At 38.6% G+C, this 22,677-nt stretch overlaps 1 protein-coding gene across 2 annotated transcripts; it reads left to right on the top strand.

The window, feature by feature from the left end:
• Window positions 1-2,501: 2,501 nt before the first annotated feature.
• Window positions 2,502-21,126, top strand: LOC134601087 (uncharacterized). Of its 2 annotated transcripts, none has more exons than XM_063445510.1 (7): window positions 2,502-2,597; window positions 16,412-17,028; window positions 18,005-18,151; window positions 19,010-19,178; window positions 19,288-19,382; window positions 20,102-20,211; window positions 20,617-21,126. In XM_063445510.1, the coding sequence occupies exons 1-7, from the start codon at window positions 2,549-2,551 to the stop codon at window positions 20,717-20,719; spliced, it is 1,290 nt and encodes a 429-aa protein (XP_063301580.1). In that variant the 5' UTR covers window positions 2,502-2,548; the 3' UTR covers window positions 20,720-21,126. The 2 variants fall into 2 exon arrangements, with proteins under 2 accessions (XP_063301580.1, XP_063301581.1); XM_063445511.1 differs by lacking the exon at window positions 2,502-2,597 and adding an exon at window positions 14,689-14,736.
• Window positions 21,127-22,677: the final 1,551 nt, after the last annotated feature.

Genomic DNA, 22,677 nt, shown 5'->3' with positions numbered 1-22,677 from the left:
CAAAGCGTCCCATAGAACGCATTAAATTCGTAAACCGAGGTCCCACTGTATACTATTGCTGACACTCTCAACCTATCACTGGCTGCTCGACTTAACTTTCCTCATACTAAGGGCGCATTTGTGTAGGATGGCAAAGCCCCAAATTCAAGGTTGAACCATTCCAAAACTGTTTAACCCTTGAAGGTAAGATGGCGCCCAAACACTCCTGCTCCCATAACAACTTAAATAACCTTCGGTTGTTAATGTGGTTTGAGTGTTGGATTTTTTCTTTCTTTTGCCATCCCAACTTTTATGAGGACAGCTCTAATTTTATACATACATTTATTTATTTTTATATTTAAAAAAAAAAAAAACTATAATCTTTTTTTTGTTTTGTTTTTTTAACACTAAACACTGACATATTGAAAACTATAGTACTAGGTTAAGGGGTATGAAGTTATGTTGTAAAACGAGCAAAGTAAGGCAGATTTAAGCCTCTCTGTAAATCTAAAACAGGTTTACTGGCCACAGTCGTTGCTGTTATATACACAATAGGTAGCGTTAAAGGACCACTCTAGTGCCAGGAAAACATACTCGTTTTCCTGGCACTAGAGTGCCCTGAGGGTGCCCCCACCCTCAGGGACCCCCTCCCGCCCGGCTCTGGAAAGGGGAAAGGGGTTAAAACTTACCTTTTTCCAGCGCTGGGCGGAGAGATCTCCTCCTCCGATCCGCCTCTTCACCTCCCCGTCGGCTGAATGCGCACGCGTGGCAAGAGCTGCGCGCGCATTCAGCCGGTCACATAGGAAAGCATTCATAATGCTTTTCTATGGACGCTGGCGTGTTCTCACTGTGAAAATCACAGTGAGAAGCACGCAAACGCCTCTAGCGGCTGTCAGTGAGACAGCCACTAGAGGACATAGGGGGAAGGCTTAACCCATTCATAAACATAGCAGTTTCTCTGAAACTGCTATGTTTATGAAAAAATGGGTTAACCCTAGAAGGACCTGGCACCCAGACCACCTCATTAAGCTGAAGTGGTCTGGGTGCCTAGAGTGGTCCTTTAATCAAATAAAACAGCCTTTAGTGTTATAATATTGTTTTTGAAGTATTTTTAAGGATGGATATAGATTCAATATCAATCATCACACTATTTATACAGCTTTTTTACAGCACTGCCATTCTCCGTTTGGAAACAAAAATGATAACTATTCCTGTAAACCAAATATTTGGCATTTTACAACAATATATTGTGAGAGCGTATCTGTGCGGGACAAAGGGTATGGTGGTGGAAAACACAGTTTATTTTTGCAGCGGTTATCAAGTGACTTTTATCTTTTGAGTACAATTTCCTACTCCCCTGGAAACTAAGTTAAACTGCTCATTGGATCAGATGGTTATATGGCACAAACAGATTAATTGGAACCTGTTGCTTGATATTTAAAATGCAGATGTTCACATAGTGATGTCATACTAATCTTGTTTGAGATTATATTGTTACACATATTTGTTAGGCCTTCTTAAAGGAGAAACGCCCTGAACGGTCAGTGAATACTCTCAACAAATGTCTCAAGATCACAACATTATCTACAGAGCTTGTAAAGAGCAAAAAGTAACAACATTTTAAATTTGGTAGATATGGTTTCAATTTGGTAGATATGCTGTAAACTGAAATAATCTTGTAGGAAATTACAATAGGTTAGATCGTGTTCCCTGCCCATTGTTACCCTACCTCTATTGTTTCCTACAAATATAATTTCCCTCCAAGTAGATTAGGAGATTTTAAATGTTAGATTGTATATATTGTGCACACTGTATAATACCATCAAAACATTTAACACTCTAAGATTATTCTCCATTGTGAAAATTGAGTGACAAACACCCAAAAGGGGGAAAATGGTTTTGGGAAAAAGAAAGTTATAATAAATAGTAAAGGCAAAATAAAAAGTATGTGCAACAGATCAACAAACAAATACAAAAGAAAATAAATAGTATATTGATATAAATTATTTTTATATTATTTTGGCATATGTAATTTAGAGCGTAGAATATCTGTATGGAGTCGCTTTGTGGCGCCATTGTACAGCGCTGTGTAATTTGTTGGCGCTTTCTAACTAATAATAATAGTAAATATTAATAATAAGTAAGTATTATGTTTGCTTTCCCCTCTATACTATGTTCTCTGTTTACAATGTATCTCTAGAACAGTCCTTCAGAATATGTTGGCATTTTATGAATAAATACAGTAGGAGCTCCAGCTCTTCTCACTTTTTGATATCTTTATTAGATTGAAAACTCTGATGACTCACTCCACCAGATCAGCATCAGTCAGACTCTGAGGGATCCCTGAAGCGTGTGATATTTTACTTTGGGGCAGGGTGTGATAGAACAAGGGATTTGTTTTCCTCCCATTAAGAAAAGGTCACTTTTTACAAATCAGCATCCACAGTTGCTCCTCCCCATACAGCTGACAGGATAGATCCCTCCCAAGTGCACATAGAGGGGCTTTTATCTCCATCTCCCACACTCCCTGAATTAGCTCTCACTCTGGCTGATCTGGCTGTACGGGACAATGCTCGGCAGGCACGGGAAGCTGACACTAGGGGCGCTCTCCGGTGCAGGTAAGGAATGCCATCTGGGATGAGAGAATGTAATGCAAACAGCAAGAGTCCAGGGAAGGCCTACAACTCCTAATCAGCTAATCAATTATAAAACTTTAACACTTGTGTTTTTGTTTGTTGCTGCCAAGCCTTTGACAGCTAATGGTTAAGTATATGGTTGTTGTTGTTTTCATTTTGCTGTGCAGATTTGCTAGAATTGTGCTTTGCTTGTGTCTCTTAAAAAAATATTGTGAATTGGTTGACTAGCCCTTTATTGCCATAATGAGCAATGCATTGCATTCACATCTGGAAAGCAGATGGTCAAAACAGTTGCTCTTCTAAACTCAATTGCTTAGTGTGCCATTACTTCTGTTTGTAACATACCATAGCTCATCATATATACTATTTGGGAATGTGTCTAGCCTGTCAAAGGAATATTGCCTTGTTTACCTTTAGCCATTATGGTGCTGCTTTAAAACTAGTGGGTATCTGATAGTGCTTCTTATCCTAAAGTTTCTTTCCTAGATTTATTTTGTATTGTTAACAAACAAAGGATTTATGAGGGGGAGCAATATGTGGCACATGTTTGCTTGTGTGGTAAAGCCATAGAGTAAAATCTTTTTGCAAAGAGGAACATGTTACAGTACCATTTATATAACAGTAGGTGCATTTTATGAGATGAGAAATTTGTGAGGGCATCACTTATTTTGAGCATGTCTCGGAACCAGTCTGCAATAACATGTTATGAGGCCTGTTCAACAACAGCAAGACATAAATTAACAACCGACATGCACAATGTAACAAAATAATGATTATTCATGGCATTTTACTGTTTATTAAATAAGATGAAAATGCAGTTTTAAATGTGTGTTAAGTTGTGTCCTAGAAACATAGAATGTGACGGCAGATAAGAACCATTCGGCCCATCTAGTCTGCCCAATTTTGTTAATACTTTCATTAGTCCCTGGCCTTAGCTTATAGTTAGGATAGCCTTATGCCTATCCCACGCATGCTTAAACTCCTTTACTGTGTTAACCTCTACCACTTCAGCTGGAAGGCTATTCCGTGCTTTCACTACCTTCTCTGTAAAGAAATACTTCCTGATATTATTTTTAAACCTTTGCCCCTCTAATTTAAGACTATGTCCTATTGATGTGGTAGTTTATCTTCTTTTAAATATAGTCTTCTCCTTTACTGTGTTGATTCCCTTTATGTATTTAAATGTTTCTATCATATCCCCCCGTCTCGTCTTTCCTCCAAGCTATAAATGTTAAAATTCTTTACCCTTTCCTTATAAATTTTATCCTGCAATCCATGAACCAGTTTAGTAGCCCTTCTCTGAAATCTCTCCAAAGTATCAATATCCTTCTGGAGATACGGCCCCCAGTACCGTGTACAATACTCCAAGTGAGGTCTCACCAGTGTTCTGTACAATGGCATGAGCACTTTCATCTTTCTACTGCTAATACCTCTCCCTATACAACCAAGCATTCTGCTAGCATTTCCTGCTGCTCTATTACATTGTCTGCCTATCTTTAAATCATCAGAAACAATCACCCCTAAATCCCTTTCAGATGTTGAGGTTAGTACTGTGTCAGAATATATACATTTACACATATATACTGTACTTCTGATGATACGCAGGCTACTAACATCTTTGGTGATTATTATTATTAATATTATTTTTATATCGACAGCATATTCTACAATTTACAATTATTTTACAATTGTAGAAAAGGGATAAGTGACAACAAGTAGTTAACATACAGAATATTAACATAGTTATTTTAACAACTAATTTTTCCTTAACATACCTTTAAATAAAATTAATTTGTTATTATTACTATTAGATGTTCTTTCTTTTGGAAGTCAACGGGCAGTGATACATTTTATTTAAGTATTTTATTGTTTTGAAAATGTGTATGAAAAAGAGATTTTACTAAAAGGGGAATTGCAGTCATATGAAAACTAATATTGTAAAATTAACCTCAAAACAGCTGATTTGGAGGCAAAAAAAAAATCCTAGTTCATTTATAGTACTAACTAGATGGTTTTAGAGTAAATTTAGCAAATACCATGTTTCAGTTGACCACAGTTCACTGTTTAGTAAGTATGCTTTTTATCCCACCCGGCATGGTGATTCTTACCCTGCGGTAAAAGTCACCCCCATATAGACTTTGTTCTTTTGTTCTCTGTGACTGTGCTAAGTGATTCTGAATTAATCACTGCACTAGTATTTGGTGACTCTCACGCTCTGTGAACCCAGCACTTCTTTCTGCTGTAATACTTTACATTCCTATGAGGCCTGCCACCCACCAGCTTCAGAGCATGACCTCTTGTTTAGCCTAAACTTTATCTGGAGCTCTGCTGTTATTCTGGAATAATGACTCATCCTACTTTTTCATGTTTTAGAATAAAAAAAAATCAGCCAATTAGGATTCCCTTCACTTTCAAGACATCATATTTTCTGCAAGTGTTTTTCAGGAACATGCTAGGAACCAACACCACTTAATGTCAATAAAGTAGTTATGGTGCCCATAGTCCACCAGCGCCTTCGTACCTTTTAGTGTTAAGCCATTTTTGAATGGTTAAGCACTTAAGTCAGGCTTACTGTACTCCGCATTTACTTGAGCAACTGTGATGGACACTATCATTGGCCAGCATGTGATGCTTCAGAAATATATAAGTAAAGCATTATTTGCTACTAACTATCAGCGATAGTATGAAACTCTCAATATGTCTTTGAGAGCTCTACAGGGGAAGAAGCTAGTCCGGCACCTGAGGGACTCCACTTAAGTGCTAAACCATCCACTGGCTCTTTTTTAAAGGTTAGAAGGTGCCAGTGGACTCCAGGAACCAAAACCACTTCAGTGACATGAAGTGTAAGAAACACTGCAGCCTTCTCGCAAAAGTCTGGCTATGGGTTTACTGAATAGTAGCAGAAAGAAATAATGGTCTTGGAGAAAATTCTTCCAGTCTGTTATTCACTAACAATGAGACAATTACCCACAATCCCACAGATCCCAAGTTGAAAAAGACTTGCACTCTTGATCAGGGACACTTGGGAGGTATTCTTCATGTTTTCTAGTTTGTGATCTTTGCTGAATGAAAGATGAACCCTTACATTGAAGATCTACAAATGGGTTTCATTGGGTATATATATTTCTCCTTTATACTAATTACTCTCCCTATTGACTCTGCATCTGGTTGGCCTTTGCCGTTATGAGGTAGATGTCTACAATAGCTTTTAAGCAGAATTGCTTAGGGCAAACATGGCACTGAAATTGAAAGACTAGGGACTTTTAGAGGAACAAATGTTATGAGCTATTGGGTAAACATTAGACACACTAATTGGTTCTTATCTGTTTGTCTGTGTCTTTAGAAGTAAAAACACAAAGATCCTTTCTTATTATACCAAAGATAAAAGATCATATCCCATTGTAGCCATTGCTTTTCTTGTAAATTACAGTAAGTGTGTAAAAAAAAAAAAAAAGATGGTGTAGTTGGCATTTTATAATTTTTTATTTAGTTTTTTACAAATCGTTTTGAATTTTCGACCCAAGAAAAACAATAAATAAACCATTAAAATTATTTTCAGAAGTTCAGTTTCAGAGGCAATGTTTTGGAGACTATTCACCAAATGCACCTTGCTTTCCATTTTGCAAAATCACCATTGAATTGATCTGAATGAGCTCTCATTATTTAAAAAATAGCTTACTAGGTCAAAATTTGCTTGTAAATGAGGTCCCAAGCAATTATCAAATTAGTCCTAAATTAAAGAAATAATATTCAAGCAAAGTAATAATAAGATAATGATAGGTAAAAAAAACAAAAAAAAAAAACAGTTGCATGCCCCCCTATCCTCACTCCCTCAAACCACTGGTGGCAAAATTAGGGTTAATAAAAACGAGCCTTGTTCATCTGTCAGGTACTTTAAATGAATACTTTCTGTTTCCCATTTGATCTCATAGTGTGCAATTTCTTTTTTACAGTAGCATTGGGATTTGGTATAGGTAGTAAAATGGAAAGTGGATTTCACAGAGTGATTGTGTGAGTGAATACTGAGTAAGCATCTATCTGACTGTTAAAATTACTGGGAACACCTAAGCGACCAGTGGCCCTGGGCAGTTACTTTAGACAACATGGCAACAAGGAAATGGCTTGCTTCAATGAGGCTGTCTCTGGGAGGAAAGGAGTTGTTTAGAAAATCAGGCATTGTGGGCTGAATAGTTCAGTCTGTCTAGTCTATCAGCAGACGGTTTAATGAGGATCAGAGAGATGGCAATGGTGAGACGGGTGTGCATTAATGTCTTGTCATAAAGTATGCCAAAAACATGAGATCAGACAGAGGAACATATGATAAGAGATTTAAGATATGGCTCAAAAAACATTGTGTCTTGTATATGTGTGTGTAGCTCTGTAACACTTTATGTAACCAGTGTGCAGGACTGCGGCATATGTGGACACTTTGTAAATAATATACATATTTATCATTGCATGCATTCCATCTGTTTAAAACAGTGCAGTGGAAATGCCATCTCATGCTGTAACGGTGCTACTCTCATAAAACACAACATTGACGTATCATTCCTAATTCCAGCACTATGTATAATAGGAACATTGAGGTTATAGAAAGCATTTACATTGGAGAGTACTTAGTGTTTGCATGTACATACTAACACGATACCCCTAATTCCAGTCTAAGTGTTTAGGGTATTATCTACATTGGTTTGGGGAATATTTGCCCTCAAGCTGCTGTGAACTGTCTCCCCTGTCATTCTCAGTCAAGCAAAACTGAGAATGATAAGTGTTAACTGTCCACAGTGTATCAGTTGTCAACATAAGTTTTTGCTTGTTTATTTGGAGAGATATACGATTCTGTTATGTAGCACAGATAATTCATCTTGGCAAAATTATAATTTTCAATCTGCCCTAATTATGCTGCCATTCTTATACGGTTTATGATTACTTATCAACTGGTGTGCACATGGTTTAGTATAGAATGGTTGCCATGGTGGCTATATATATAAGCTCTTTGGCCTGTGGTCAGTGTATGACGATTATTAACAAGGTGGCCCCATTAGTATTTTACAAAGTTCAACCTGTGTAAAAACATAAGGATACCTTTATGCATGTTATTTATTGAACACACATTTTAGACAGTTTAAACAAACAAACAATAAAAATTGCTTTTGTCATAACCTTGATCAACTTAGATGTCACGGTAGATAACACTATGAGTGTCCTAGCAAATTATTTTTTTTGCCAAAATTAGCAAGAGGCTTATTAAGTGGCAAATTTAAGTAAGATAACTCCTTGGGTAAGATTTAAATCTTGGGGTCACCAGTGGGGTACCTCAGGGATCTGTACTTGGACCCATTCTCTTTAATATTTTTATTAGTGATATTGTAGAAGGACTTGATGGTAAGGTATGTCTTTTTGCTGATGATACTAAGATATGTAACAGGGTTGATGTTCCAGGAGGGATAAGCCAAATGGCTAATGATTTAGGTAAACTAGAAAAATGGTCAGAGTTGTGGCAACTGACATTTAAAGGACCACTCTAGTGCCAGGAAAACATACTCGTTTTCCTGGCACTAGAGTGTCCTGAGGGTGCCCCCACCCTTAGGGACCCCCTCCCGCCCGGCTCTGGAAAGGGGTTAAATCTTACCTTTTTCCAGCGCTGGGCGGAGAGCTCTCCTCCTGCTCTCCTCCTCCGATCCGCCTCTTCTCCTCCCCGTCGGCTGAATGCGCACGCGCGGCAAGAGCTGCGCGCGCATTCAGCCGGTCACATAGGAAAGCATTCATAATGCTTTCCTATGGACGCTGGCGTGCTCTCACTGTGAAAATCACAGTGAGAAGCACGCAAGCGTCTCTAGCGGCTGTCAATGAGACAGCCACTAGAGGACATAGGGGGAAGGCTTAACCCATTCATAAACATAGCAGTTTCTCTGAAACTGCTATGTTTATGAAAAAATGGGTTAACCCTAGAAGGACCTGACACCCAGACCACCTCATTAAGCTGAAGTGGTCTGGGTGCCTAGAGTGGTCCTTTAATGTGGATAAGTGCAAGATAATGCATCTTGGACGTAAAAACCCAAGGGCAGAGTACAGAATATTTGATAGAGTCCTAACCTCAACATCTGAGGAAAGGGATTTAGGGGTGATTATTTCTGATGACTTAAAGGTACGCAGACAATGTAATAAAGCATCAGGAAATGCTAGCAGAATGCTTGGTTGTATAAGGAGAGGTATTAGCAGTAGAAAGAGGGAAGTGCTCATGCCATTGTACAGAACACTGGTGAGACCTCGCTTGGAGTATTGTACGCAGTACTGGAGACCGTATCTTCAGAAGGATATTGATACCTTAGAGAGAGTTCAGAGAAGGGCTACTAAACTGGTTCATGGATTGCAGGATAAAACTTACCAGGAAAGGTTAAAGGATCTTAACATGTATAGCTTGGAGGAAAGACGAGACAGGGGGGATATGATAGAAACATTTATATACATAAAGGGAATCAACACAGTAAAGGAGGAGACTATATTTAAAAGAAAAAAAACTACCACAACAAGAGGACATAGTCTTAAATTAGAGGGACAAAGGTTTAAAAATAATATCAGGAAGTATTACTTTACTGAGAGGGTAGTGGATGCATGGAATAGCCCTCCAGCTGAAGTGGTAGAGGTTAACACAGTGAAGGAGTTTAAGCATGTGTGGGATAGGCATAAGGCTATCCTAACTATAAGAGACTAATGAAAGTATTTAGAAAATTGGGCAGACCAGATGGGCCGAATGGTTCTTATCTGCCGTCACATTCTATGTTTCTATGTTTCTATTTAAAAAACAAAAAACCACAACCAAAGGGGAGGAGAATCTCCAAGAGAGCTACAAAGTCACCTTTTACAGCACAACTCAGGTTTGGTTAAAGCTGGGTTCAACAAGAATTTTAGCTGAGTGGATATTACAAATTTAGTATTTTGGATATTCAGCAAGCTCTATTTTTAACCAACTTGAAAATCGAGCCGGCCTAATTGTACATTTCAAGTTATATATTCTTGATGTACGTATATAACTAAATAAAGCCACATGCATTTATCTTCCAAAGAGATTCTCCTACAAAGCAGTAAAAACACATGTATTAAAGGGAAAATAGAGGGAAAAAACACTGGATCTCTTGTGGCAACTATGTTTACTGAGGTCTTCTCATCACTGATACAATGCACAAAATTTAGTGGGCCATAAAAAAAAAAAACAGGGTTCCTGGACTCTTCCTCGACTAGGGATACTCACCAAATGTTCTCATTGCCTTACGCTATGCCTGGTGGACACTTGGTGTCATGATGTGGTGATGCGTAGTTAGGACACAACATTATAAATGAGCAGAGGGCTAAGTGGACAAACACATTTTGTCTCATTTTCTGGAATAAGAGTCCTTAGAGACCAGTGGATAGAGCCATTTGGATGATGAAGGGGTCTACATTAATTATTAGGGGGTAATGGCTGGATCACTATTATTGTTAGGATACCCACCCTGTTTCACATATTATTAAGAAACACTTCTCGTTTATTTATTTTTTAAACTCTGTGCCCTGAAGTCTTATTTTCCTACATCACCACTCTGGATGTTGATTGATTTTTGTATTGTTTTACAAATTAGATGGAAGATGATCAGTTTAGCTGTATCTGTTGGACTCTTACCCCATAACCCAGGACAAAGAACTCCTATTGAGAAAAGAAAAAAGAAAAATCTGGCTAATGCATATTGGGTATCAGTTATCAGCATAGGAGAGCATATTAAATGGCCTCCTGCAGGTGTTAGTGTGAGCTATTAATGTAAGGTCAATTAAGTATAGCATTTGCAAGAAGCCCGGGGGCACACAGTACTTGTAGTGTATGATTTCTCTCTAGCCCGAGGAGTTAAAATGACTCCATAACTAGTTATTGCTCATGTAGTGGGTAACCCAAAAGGGTTAAATGTCACTCTAGTTACCTAAACACTTGGAAAAGGACAGGAGAGAAAGTCTAGCATGGAAAACTAGTTTTTAGTGAAAGACCAATAAACACACATTTCTGTGTGGCTGAGAATAATATGTCATAATACTGTCTTAAAATAGCCAAAGGTAAGCAGTAAATGGTGGGATTAAAGCCATATGGATGTGACACAACCTTTTAGACGGAGGCAGAGCACAGTTGGCTTTTGTTTCTTAGGTTGCATTAATGAAGGGTCCCCTAACCACGACTGCGCAGGATGCTTCTGAGCAATAAAACAGCAACATCTGGGGGCTCAGAATACCAGACACACCGTACATTCCCATAGTACGGTGATGGCTGAACCTTGGCATAGTAGCTGTTTTTGGTTCAGTATTTGTTAAAATCCAAAAATTGGTTCCACTTCCATTCTGAGCACAAAGGTAGAGCAGAGCTAAGCAACATCTCTTCAATTAAAATGTATGTAATCCCCCACCACTGCCTTTAGGCTAAGGGGTAGGGATTAAACTCCACTAAACCACCGAATATCAACCCAAATCTAAAGGAGGGAGTATAAGCTTTATTTTGGTTAAATAAGGGAAGAATTTCAGGTGGAAATCCAGCAGAATTGTTGCCATGCTGTGTCCAGAATAGAACTTGTGCCAGTAACAAGGGTATAATAGATATGTACCAACTTCCTATTGATGTTCCTCCAGCCAAATGTCTGCCTAAGGTCTGGGGGAGGATAGAATTAGAAGTATGTCAATCCAAAAACTTATCTAATATCATATGGAACAACAAAGCATACGACTATTCGCTTTCATTCGTGTTAAATCAAATTATCCCTACATGGGAAAAAATAAAGAAGAAAGCAGATATTAGTAATAAGATTCTGGGGTTCCAAAATATAGAGAGCCTTGAAATAGACATAAGTAATATCTCTTTAAAAACATGGAGAGAAGTAAATACTGGGAAGGTAGAAGACTTAATGCAGAATGGTGAATTAAAAACTTTCGAGACATTGACAAGGATATTTCCCCTCCCAGATAGAGAGGTTTTCTCTTATCTAAGAGTTAGGAATTATATGAAGCATAAAATTGTTTAAACAGCGGAGATACATACAATGCCTTAAAAGGGATATTCTCTCAAAAAGAGTGTAAAAACCTTTTCGCTAAATGTACAAAAGTATGTGATACAATACAAACAGAGAACCGCCCAACGGCAATAAAAAGCTGGGAAAAAACTCTGAAATGCACTATAGAACTAGAAGAATGGTACGAGGCTATATCAAAAACAAATAAACATGTACACTGTCTCTCTCTGTTGGAAACTCACTTTAAAGTGATCAATAATTGGTATCTGGTTCCTTCAAAAATATCAAAAATGTTTAATAACAATAATGATCTTTGCTGGAGATGTGGAAAAGAGAAAGGAGATTATCTCCACATCTGGTGGAGGTGTAAAAAAGTAACTACCATATGGTCTATGACAAATTCATTATTAATCAGTTTAAATGGAGTAGGATTAAAAGTCAATCCAGATATGATGTTACTCCATATAAGGTGGCCCGCTCTTAGTAGAATGAACCAAATTTTGACAACACATGCCTTAATAGCAGCAAAGATCATTATTGCTAGGAATTGGAAAAAGACACAAATATTTACAAAGATACAGATTATTCAGCAATTAAAATACCAGATCCAAATGGAAATAGGGATGAATAAAATTAAAAACCAGCATAAAGAACTTGATAAATGGGAAGAGTGGCTCAAAAATTTGGAGAAACTAGAGATAGAACTCTCTTGGCAATAAGCCAGAAAAACGAAAGATAAGAGGACAAACTAATAAAAAGAAGGGCACAAGAAATAAGAAAGCTGAGAAGAGGAAAAGAGAGAAAGAAAAGGGTAAAGAAAAGGAGAAAGAAAGGTAGCAGTACTGTATGGTGTGAATGAGAGTATGAATGAGGTTAAGATGCTGTTTTTCTTTTGTTTTTGGCAGTTTTTTCCTCTTCGTTCTTTCAATTTCCCCTCGGCTGGTCCCGTCCCCTCTCTAGATAGAAGACCCCTGAATAAATAACGACAAGTAATAGGAAAGGAAGGAGAGAGGGAGGCAGGGAGAGGGAGGAGGAGTAAGAGGGGGAGGGGAGGGAGGAAGAGGATAGGAGTAAATAATAAAAGCTCAACCTGGGTTATGTAGTTAACTGCTTGTTTTTATTAAGTAGAGTTGAGCCAGCAACTGTTTATGATGACCAAGATACCCGGCCATATATGAAGATATATCTGAATTACAAAGAGGCGGGTACAGTCTGAAACAAAAGAAGAAAAAAAAAAAGAAGAAAAAAAAAAAAAAAGGGAAGAATTTCAGGTGGAAATCCAGCAGAATTGTTGCCATGCTGTGTCCAGAATAGAACTTGTGCCAGTAACAAGGGTATAATAGATATGTACCAACTTCCTATTGATGTTCCTCCAGCCAAATGTCTGCCTAAGGCAGCATGGTAAATGGAGTCCACAGTAGTAGCCATGCTGTTATAGGTCACATTTGGTATAATATAATGGTAATGATAGTGGACAGGGCTTCACACTCCTCGTTTTATGGAGTCTCATTCCTTGCAGAGTGTCGAAGAACTGTGTCCTTCCGCAGATATTTATTTAACTATTCTTTAACAATGCCCTTGTCAAGAACACTTTACATACATTAGCATTCAGATAATAATAGATAATTAAGTTGTAATACAGACATTTAGTTTGGAATACAATGAATTATAAAACAATAAGGTTACATAGAACAAGAAGATAATAACTAAAAGGCTTATCAGAATATTCTGGTGGAGAAAAAAGATGGATCCACTGAAGGAGAGGTCACCGGGACGGTGACCTCTCCTTCAGTGGATCCATCTTTTTTATATTTTTATATTATTATATTTTTTATATTCTGGAGGTTGGCTTTTTTTTATTTTATATTTTTTATATTCTGGAGGTTGGCTTTTAACACTTTTAAATGCATGATGTAACTATAAATTCCATTACATATAGGGTATCTTTCAGTGTGTGCCCTTTTCTCACGATAGACAGAATGCACTCCTGTCCTGTTGTAAATAACAAAGTCTGGGGCCTTTCGAGAAAAACATGTTGTAGGTCTCCAATCACATTAGAGTACCTAGCTGTGAGATACAGAGAGCTGTGTGTTTCCATACTGGGGCAGAGAGGTATGCGTGCCCACATTATGTTCCTATTACTGACGTCACTGGAATTGTACATTCCACAGAGAGTGTCCTGGAGACTCGGGTCTTGGGCTATGTTGTAATGTGGGTGCATTGTACCGGGGAATCCGTGAGCTGGATGCCTGTCCTACTACAAGGGCTGTGTTTTATTTTAGCCAGAGGGACCTATCAGCTGCTACATTGAGATGTGTGAAGATAGCCTCTGCATTTCCCATATACAGCCTTAGAAATGCCATAGGTTATTACTCCTTGTAATAATTGTGGATCCCTAGAAAATCGCAGGAGCACCTTACAAAAGCAAACAGGCACAAAGCAGGGGTGTAATTCGCCAAAGCCCCGGGTCTTCTCACAACAGGTACGAATTGTCAGGTTTGCTGTTAGTACATTGGCGAGTTTTTCCGAGGTGGCAGCGAACACCCCGATTAATCAGAACAAACTGGGATAATGAGGTACGGTCTGCCCTATTTAGGAGCTCTGAAGATAGTCTAGGAATTCACTCTTTATACTGTATTGTGTTATGTGTTGTGTCTGCTCTCGATGCCATTGATATGTATATAAGCCAAATCCTGCCCATTATCTGTATTGTCTGTGCAGTGCATGTAGTGTGACACACTTTTTTGTAAGAGAATGCAGTAATGCTGCCAGTCCAGTTATTCTGCATTATCCCGCATTATCCTGCATGCTAAAGCTATCCATGTGTCAGCTTGGAACTATGGCAAAAACGCTGCTTGCAACATTGTTACCGTGTAAGGAAAGCCAGAGAGGGGCGGGCCATGGCGGGACAGGGACAGTACTGGCTGGGAACAGCTGAGACTGGGCAGGTATTAGATAGGTAATGGAGTAAAGTGCAGGGGGGCGGGAGGGGCCTGGCCAGCACAGTGAGGAGGGCTTTTAAAGAAGATTGCCTTCATACCATCGTTAGTCAGTCAGTCACTCATGTGCTCTCTCACAGCACTCCTGCACTCATTAAGGTATGTGTCTTCATTTCTAATGTATCTGTTTCTTCTTCTATAGTATGTATATATTTATACACAGGGCTCCCATTTTCTGACAGTCAATTTACTTGAGACTAGTGAGAACATCATTTAGACTAGTCAAATGATAGCCTTAATATTGCTTCTAGAAAAATAATTACGGATTAGTAATTATTTATATTTATATATATATATAAACAAATGGAAGCTTGGCACTCTCCTCCAAAAATAATTAATTATATCACATGTGCCTGGGTGCAAATTGCTGGCGTCAGATATATATACTCATAAATGAAAAAAATCAAAATGCACTCACAGGTCTTCAAATTAGTGGACAAATTGGTGCTTTATTTGGTCATCAAAAAAGTGTACAAAAATCAATCGACGTTTCGACCCTGCCGGGTCTTTTTTACATATACATACATACACATACATATACATACATACATACACACACACACACACACACACACACACACACACACACACACACACACACACACACACACACACACACACACACACACACACACACACACACACACACACACACACACACACACACACACACACACATTGAATAACTGATTATGAAAAATTTTAAACAAAATTAGAAAAAAAACATCCAAATTCATTTATATTACCAATTTGTTCAGTCTTGTGTAAATTGTGCAATTTCGTTTTCTGCTTTATTCATCACAACTTCTTTTTTTAGTGAATAATCATTGTGATACATTTGTCCGCCCTGTATGGTATCCATCGGATAATAGGCTATTATTTTATGTTGTATAAGTGTAACCATTAAATGATAATTACCAGTGAGTTTCATGTACATTTTCACAGTTTGTTGAGCACTTTAAGATTGAATGAAGGTTATCTGTGACAGATAACGTGTATGTGCTTAAAGGATCTAGATATGGATTGCTAGAAGTATATAGGTTATCATGTAGTTTATCTCATTATATATGCAGTATCTAAAGTAGCTTTTAATGCAATTTGTGTTTCCCTGGTAACTCCATAGAATAATGAATTGCTTTGTCTATAAATCTCCTTATATACTTTTTTAGGATGTATGATTGTGTTCTTCCATGAATGACAGAGGGGCTTTTACTGAAAATAGGTACCGGTAGATAAAGATATTCAAATAAATGTAATATGATGTAAAGCAAAATATATAATCTTCTAGTTGTGCATAGAATATACCCCGAAAATTAAGATAGCTTAACACATTTTTAGTATTCTTTTGTTTAACATTTGTGTTTTTTTTTGTTTTTTGTTTTTTTTTACAAAGATATGCTTTCAACTGATAGTTATTTATACATAGTCTTACAAACAGAGGTAACAGTAAGGCATGTTTGGCTATAAGTATATGGGTGTTTTCTATACTTAACTTTGTTTTTGCTTACGTTTTGTCAGTTGTCATTTTACACCCACAGATCAGTGTTTAGTGAAAACACTCCATTGTATTCCTGTTTGCAAATTATTGGATGTCTACCTAGTCCTCACTTGTTTATATCTTGTAATCTTGGAAAGCAATTCTGAAAATGCTGCCGAGCCTATAAATCCACTTAAAAAAATTTTTTGTAGAGAGATTCCTCTGTCTTCATTCACCTTTAACCTGTTAAGTTGTCCATGTAATCTGTTCTCACATACTCCTGTTGTACTTTTGCAGATAATTCTAAGGACTGTGTGCTGGTTGGCACTAGTGCCGTATATCGGAAGCTCATGGATCCTAGCTTGGATACCTGTAACAATGTGGTACCTAGATATGACTGTGGAAAGCATACAAATAAAAAAGCTGCAGTGGCACGTGCACGGCTTGAGAAGTCTGAGTCAGAAGATTCAGGGGTGGAACTGCCACCAAACTCACCTTTTGGATCTGAGAAAAGCTACGGTCAGGAGGAACCTGAAAGCATAGATGTGGCATACCCTGAGGAGCAAAAGCATCTCAGAACCTCTGCTCGTAAGAAGTCAGACAGCTTTGTAGATTCTTCTTCCGAGGAGACAGATATTGTGGACTTAACCGTGCCTCTTAAGATTGAGAAGTTTAAGGTCCATCGATATGGGGATATAACCCTACAGCGGGAGAGGGATATGTCAGGCTTGCCCCATAAGCTGGAGCAGGCAGTGCTCCGGAGCAGGAGACAAAGGCTGAGCAGTCGAGAACCAACCCAGAACAGGACAAACTGGAGTAACAGACACTATCAGGGTTCACTCAAAGATCAACGTAGGGGGACACCGTTATTCCACAAGACAAGAAGTCCAACCAGATGTCACAATGAAAATGAGGTGGGTTATTGATAGAGGAATTGAGTGGTTAGAACAAAACCCGGGGGTCCCCAAGGCACTTGTAACCCAACCCCATCTACGCAGAAGCAATATTAAGTTAACCTGTATTTTAACAATATTCATTAGCTTAGTGGGTCAGCTGAAACACACACTGAGCCATTGAGTAGGCAAAGACACATATGGGATTAATATTGCTAATATGGAAGTGGAATGTGTAGTGTAGTTTTTATATTGCGTAAAGTGTTCCTTTGACATGAAGTTGTGACTATGTATGTAAATGTTGCTGGGAGAAAAATAAGCAAGGACAGGGTTAAGTTATAAATGTTCAGTAAATAGCAGGACTGTGCCATTGAATTCCACAGTGATTGCCTAACTTTTGGTATTTTAACCACAAACATTGTGTTGAAGAGACCTAATTCAAGACTAAATAAATTGGATTAAAAGTACCAAAAACAACCCACTGTTTAGTAGATATTTCCCCCAAATGAAAACGTGCATGCATTTAATTACGCATTTTTCTCATTGGGAGTATATCTAAAAACAGCTTGCAAAAGCTGCAGATATCTTGTCTGCTGCCTTTGCAAGCCCTCACATTCTATCCCCACCCAGACCTTCTTTGGCTGTCCAATCACAGACTTCCCAATGCAGCTAAATGAGAAGTCTTTGCAAGACAGGTTCTCTGGGCAATTGCTGCCTTTTGATTTTAGCAACACTAAGATAACCAAACCAGGAAGGACCTGTTGTCTGCTTGAAGGTCAGGCGGTGTAATAAGGTTAATTTATAAAAGTGCCAAATTTCTATTAAAATCTGCACTTTTTTGTAAAAAAATAAAATAAAAAAAAAAGAGGACATACTCTTCACACGCAGAGTATTTCAGCAAGCTTAAATGCTAAATCGGCTTGGAGTGTGCCTTTAAACAATTTAAACGTTTGAAATGCATCCGTATAATAAACGTCTCCTTACTCCCATATTGCAGGAACATGATCCCTTACACCTGCCAGGAGATGGCCTGCGTTATCTGGAGAACCTTTGTGACATGCTGGAGCAGATAGCCGAACTACAGAAACAAAATCAGAGGCTACAACATGAGAAGAGACAGTCTCAGGAGAGACTGCACAACATAGTGAGTGTTTCAGTTTATTGAAAGGGACAGTCAACATCTCCAATAGATTCCCCTGGGTAATCAAGTTAAGGAAAGGGCTGTCAGAGAAAATTATGGTTAAAGCTTTTCAGTCTAAACCTATTAATATGATGTGATTTACTTGAATATAGTGCAAGCTGGGCTGCGACACCTGTTCCTTGTGGGGGTTGAAAGGTTCCCCCTGATAAGGCTTGTATGCTGCTGAAACCGTGGATTTAGTTAGTTTTCTGGGTGCAAAGCTTTCTATATATTCACACTTGAGCTGTCCCTGTGTGTGATTGTATCGCTCTGGATGAATAATACCATTCCCTAAGAGATACTTGAAAACTAGAGATATCTCAATGTATTCTCCCTGATAAAGTATCTTATAAATACATAAATCCAATGAACCAATGTTCTATAACACTCTCTGTGTCATTGTATGAACTTGTAATGCCAAGTACTTTGTGCTCTACAGCTCCCCCTGTGTTCTATTGTATTAACAACTGTGATAGATACTAACTCAATTTAGCATTGTTCCAGTTTCTTTGTTAGGAAAAACATATGTTTATAAAGTATCCCATGGTTATTCACTTCTAAGTGAGAATCAAATGTGAGTTTCAAATTTAAGGTCAAAATACTGGGAAATTTATCCGATTCAGGTATGCTTCAAGTTCAGCTACTTAAGCTTTAAATTCGAAATTCACTTTTTATTCTCACTGTAGTGCATAACCATGTATGTTACAAAACCCATGCACTACAGCTCACCCAGTGCATCAGGGGATGGGAAAAGCCCCCATTCCTCTAGACTCCAACTGCTTTATCTTTTAGAATTCTAATCTGTGTACCCGTTCCTTTCAGGTACTGTTTAATGATTCATGCCAGTGCAGCAGCTCCCATTCCTGCAGAGTTACAGAGGGTGATGCCCCTGATGGCTCCCACCCGTGTATAAGGACCTGGGAAAATCAGATTTATAGGAAAAGGGCCAGTTCCCACACAGGCATACTCAGGAATTTTCAACAGCAACCAAGTGAGTGTCAACCCCAAGAACTAAAGTTCAACAATCAAATTATTGAATAAAGGAGAGAGAGAGAGAGAGTGTGTGTTTTCTAACTAGAACTTGGTTTTTTTTTTTGCAGGTAACAGGCTGATTGAAACAGATAAAACACAACCTCATTTTGTTAGTGTCCCAAACCTGCAGGAGAATAATGCTCACAGCCGAGATCAACGCAAGGTAAGCTTACTGATATCCATACTATCTCACACTGGTATTCTACCTAATCCGCAGGATATTACACATGTGCTGGATGTTTCAAAATCCAAAAAGCCTTAGTGAGATCAGCTTGGTTAGAGGCTGAGCTCAGAGAGTCTTGGTCAAGCACCAGTTGTCCTCTGCTACCATCATCTGTGTCAATGAAATTAGATTTGGCAGCACCACATCAGTGAAATAAAGTGTGATTTATGCTCAGTCAGAGGATTTATAACCTATTGTAAGGTGGTAACTTTGATAGCTACTGACTGAAGTTAAAGGAATAGTTGCGTTAAAAAAGGTACGCCTTGTACGTTAGATTGTAAAAGCAGATACATACCAAAGATAAGGACAATGTCCACTAAATAGGTGGATACTTGGAATATGACTTGTAGATAAAGGTGGATGTTACATGTAAGACAAATACAATAAAACCATTGACATGTTGGTGTTAAGACTAGGGCTATAAATTGATCTGAAACGAAATGCTTCGATCAGTCACTAAAGCATGTATGGTGCTGCAATTTGTTGAGTGTGAATATAAAATAGTAAGTAACTAGGTCCTAAATTTGCTGCTCAGCTCTTTATCCTTTATGTGGTTAAGAAAATGAGCATTGTTAAGTTCCTGGTACTTTTCCTGATTTAATAACGTAATATTGTTATTGGTATATTACGTCACACTGTTCTTTTTGTACATTTTACAGATAGAGGTTTCACAGTGGGACAAAATGAAGGATTTGATCTTCAAGCTGTCACGTAAAGCTTCATCATCATCGGTGGGCTCGGCGTCTGCAAGCACTAGGCATAATTACAGGTAATAATTCTTTAAGTTGCCCAGGGAATGGTATCGTTAGACAATTGTTTCCCTTCTGACTTGTGAACTACACCACCCATAATGCTCTGCCAGCCTATGGCTAAAAGATTACTATGGGATATGTAATAAAATAGCACATGGAAAGCAACTGCTTGCAACACCCTGGTTTAACGTTTGTAGTTATATTGAGAGTAAAATCATGCCACTGCTCCGCATGAACCTACAGTCTTTATGATATATAGAATACTGATTTGGACTTATCATAGTGGCATAGATGGCACACATCTTATTACACCCATCTGTCCATTTAACGTAACACATTTTCCAAAAAATACTAGTGGGTATTGGGAGGTGTAGAGGCCATGTCAAATTGTTTTGATTTATAACAAATCCTTCTCTCATCAGGTCACAGAATCATTCTGATGCTCCGTCCAATGCTCCTCGAAGACGTTTCCTCCCCAGCCTGGTCATTAGACCATCCCGCAAACAGGGACAGCAGTACCGGTGAAAACGCTAAAAGATCTTTGCCTGGTGGAACACAAACAAGGGAATAAAACTGCCCATAAGAATGTAATAACACCCTGCTCACAATGCATCCAGCTGTTACAGCGATATTGTCAGATGACGAGGATTAACAGCAGAATCAAGTTGGGTGCGGGACCTGACTTGACACATGGTGCACACAGCTTGGCCCAATTCATGTCTGTATTCAGTTGGAAAGTGAGTGCAGACGGACATGTTATGATATGGAGCTAAAATGGACTAGGAGAAGTAACTAATTTCACTCAGTGATAATTTGAACACGAGGACTGAAATACACAGAGGAGAAATGTTTATCTCACATTGTTTATAAACACCCATTGTTAATATTGTATACGTTTGTAATATGTAAATACAGATTAAGACTACCATATACGTTTTTTTAAATAACTATTAATTGTGTACATGGCCTTAAATTATATATGTTCTCATCTAAATTAAAAGCACATTTCGTATTGTGAGTCTTAAGATGTTAATATACAGCTTACTATTCAAATTCCCTTACTATATCATAGCACCATTCACTTTGATGAGCTGTTTGTAAGGGAGAGGGATAGATGAAGGCGGAGAAAATCAAGGGTTGGGGAAAAATAGGAATTAATACACGATAGGCTGAAAATCACAAAAAAGGAATAAAACTGCCATGGGTAAAGCTATTAAACAGCAAGGTGTAGGACTGTTTAAAGGAACACTATAGGCACCAACACCACTTCATCTAATTGAAATGGTCTGGGTGCACTCTCCTTAACCCTGCAATGGTTACTGTTATGAATGCTGGTATATCAGATACCCATTCATATTCGGTTCCTCCCAAACTGCCAAGAGCTGAGTGATTATAGCTTGCAGTTCGGGTATCAAGATGAATATTCTCCAGCTAGAATGCAGCATACAAGAAGCCTTCCCCAGCAGTCAGTCATATACCCAAACATCAGCCTGACCTAGATGAAGGAATGAATTTATTCAGGCCAACTGGCCGACTTTTTATGCAAGGCACGGGTTTACAATAACCTATTCCAGGGGCATTCCCCACTGGGCCTGAGAGGGCACAGGGACAAATTACATACTGTAGTTAAATTGGCTCTCAGGTCCAGGACACTCCCACATAGAATACAATAATCTTTCCCCTTCACTTAGGAGATAATTGAGCCAAATATTGTACTCAACTCAATTACCTCCAAACACAAAAAAACACATTTTCACAAAACCCCGAAAGTGCTTTACACCCCATGGGAACATCACAAAAGTCATATCCCCTGATAACCCCAATCTGGGGGACCAACATATCCAAAAATCACCCAGATCGGTTCAGGGGTTTGTGATTTCCCTGGAAGTCATAATTTGACCGACTGCACACGAGCCTCCTGCCCATAAAGAGTTCCATGAAATCAGACTGTGCAGTCGGTCTCTTTCTGGAAGTCCAAAAACCAAAAAAATCCATGAATTGTTCCCCTGGCTTATAGGTAGCGTTTGTTCCCCTAGTTTGTGGGAACAAACCTACCAAACAGCGCTCTCCTGGCTGGTCGGTGAACAGAAGCAGGCGTTTGCGAAGTTTGACCGGCGTTCGGGAAGTTGAGTGTCCAATTTTAGTTCCAGACACTCAATGACCAAGTCCCGCTGCCTCTGTTTGTGCGACAAGATGGCCGCCATTTTCTCCAGCACGTGGTGTTCGGTTATGCAAACTGCGTCCACACAGAGAGAGGACTTTATTCACCCTTTCCTTTGAAGTTAATGAGCTGGGGGGTGGTTGGTGTTCGGTAGTTTCAACTAACGAACGGGGGAAATTCAAAATACTGAACAAACAGGGTAGTTTCTTCACAGTTACATTGCAGGGTTAAGACTGCCTTTAGTGGCTGTCTTCCTAGATTTTATACATAGTTTAATGGTTGGACGTCCTCACGCATGAGAATTCAATGCTTACCTATGAGG

Source organism: Pelobates fuscus, chromosome 3 (assembly GCF_036172605.1).
Source record: "Pelobates fuscus isolate aPelFus1 chromosome 3, aPelFus1.pri, whole genome shotgun sequence".
In the NCBI taxonomy this organism is placed as follows: Eukaryota; Metazoa; Chordata; class Amphibia; order Anura; family Pelobatidae; genus Pelobates; species Pelobates fuscus.
Note: the sequence above shows the minus strand (reverse complement) of the source record. Positions and strands in the feature narration are given on the sequence as shown.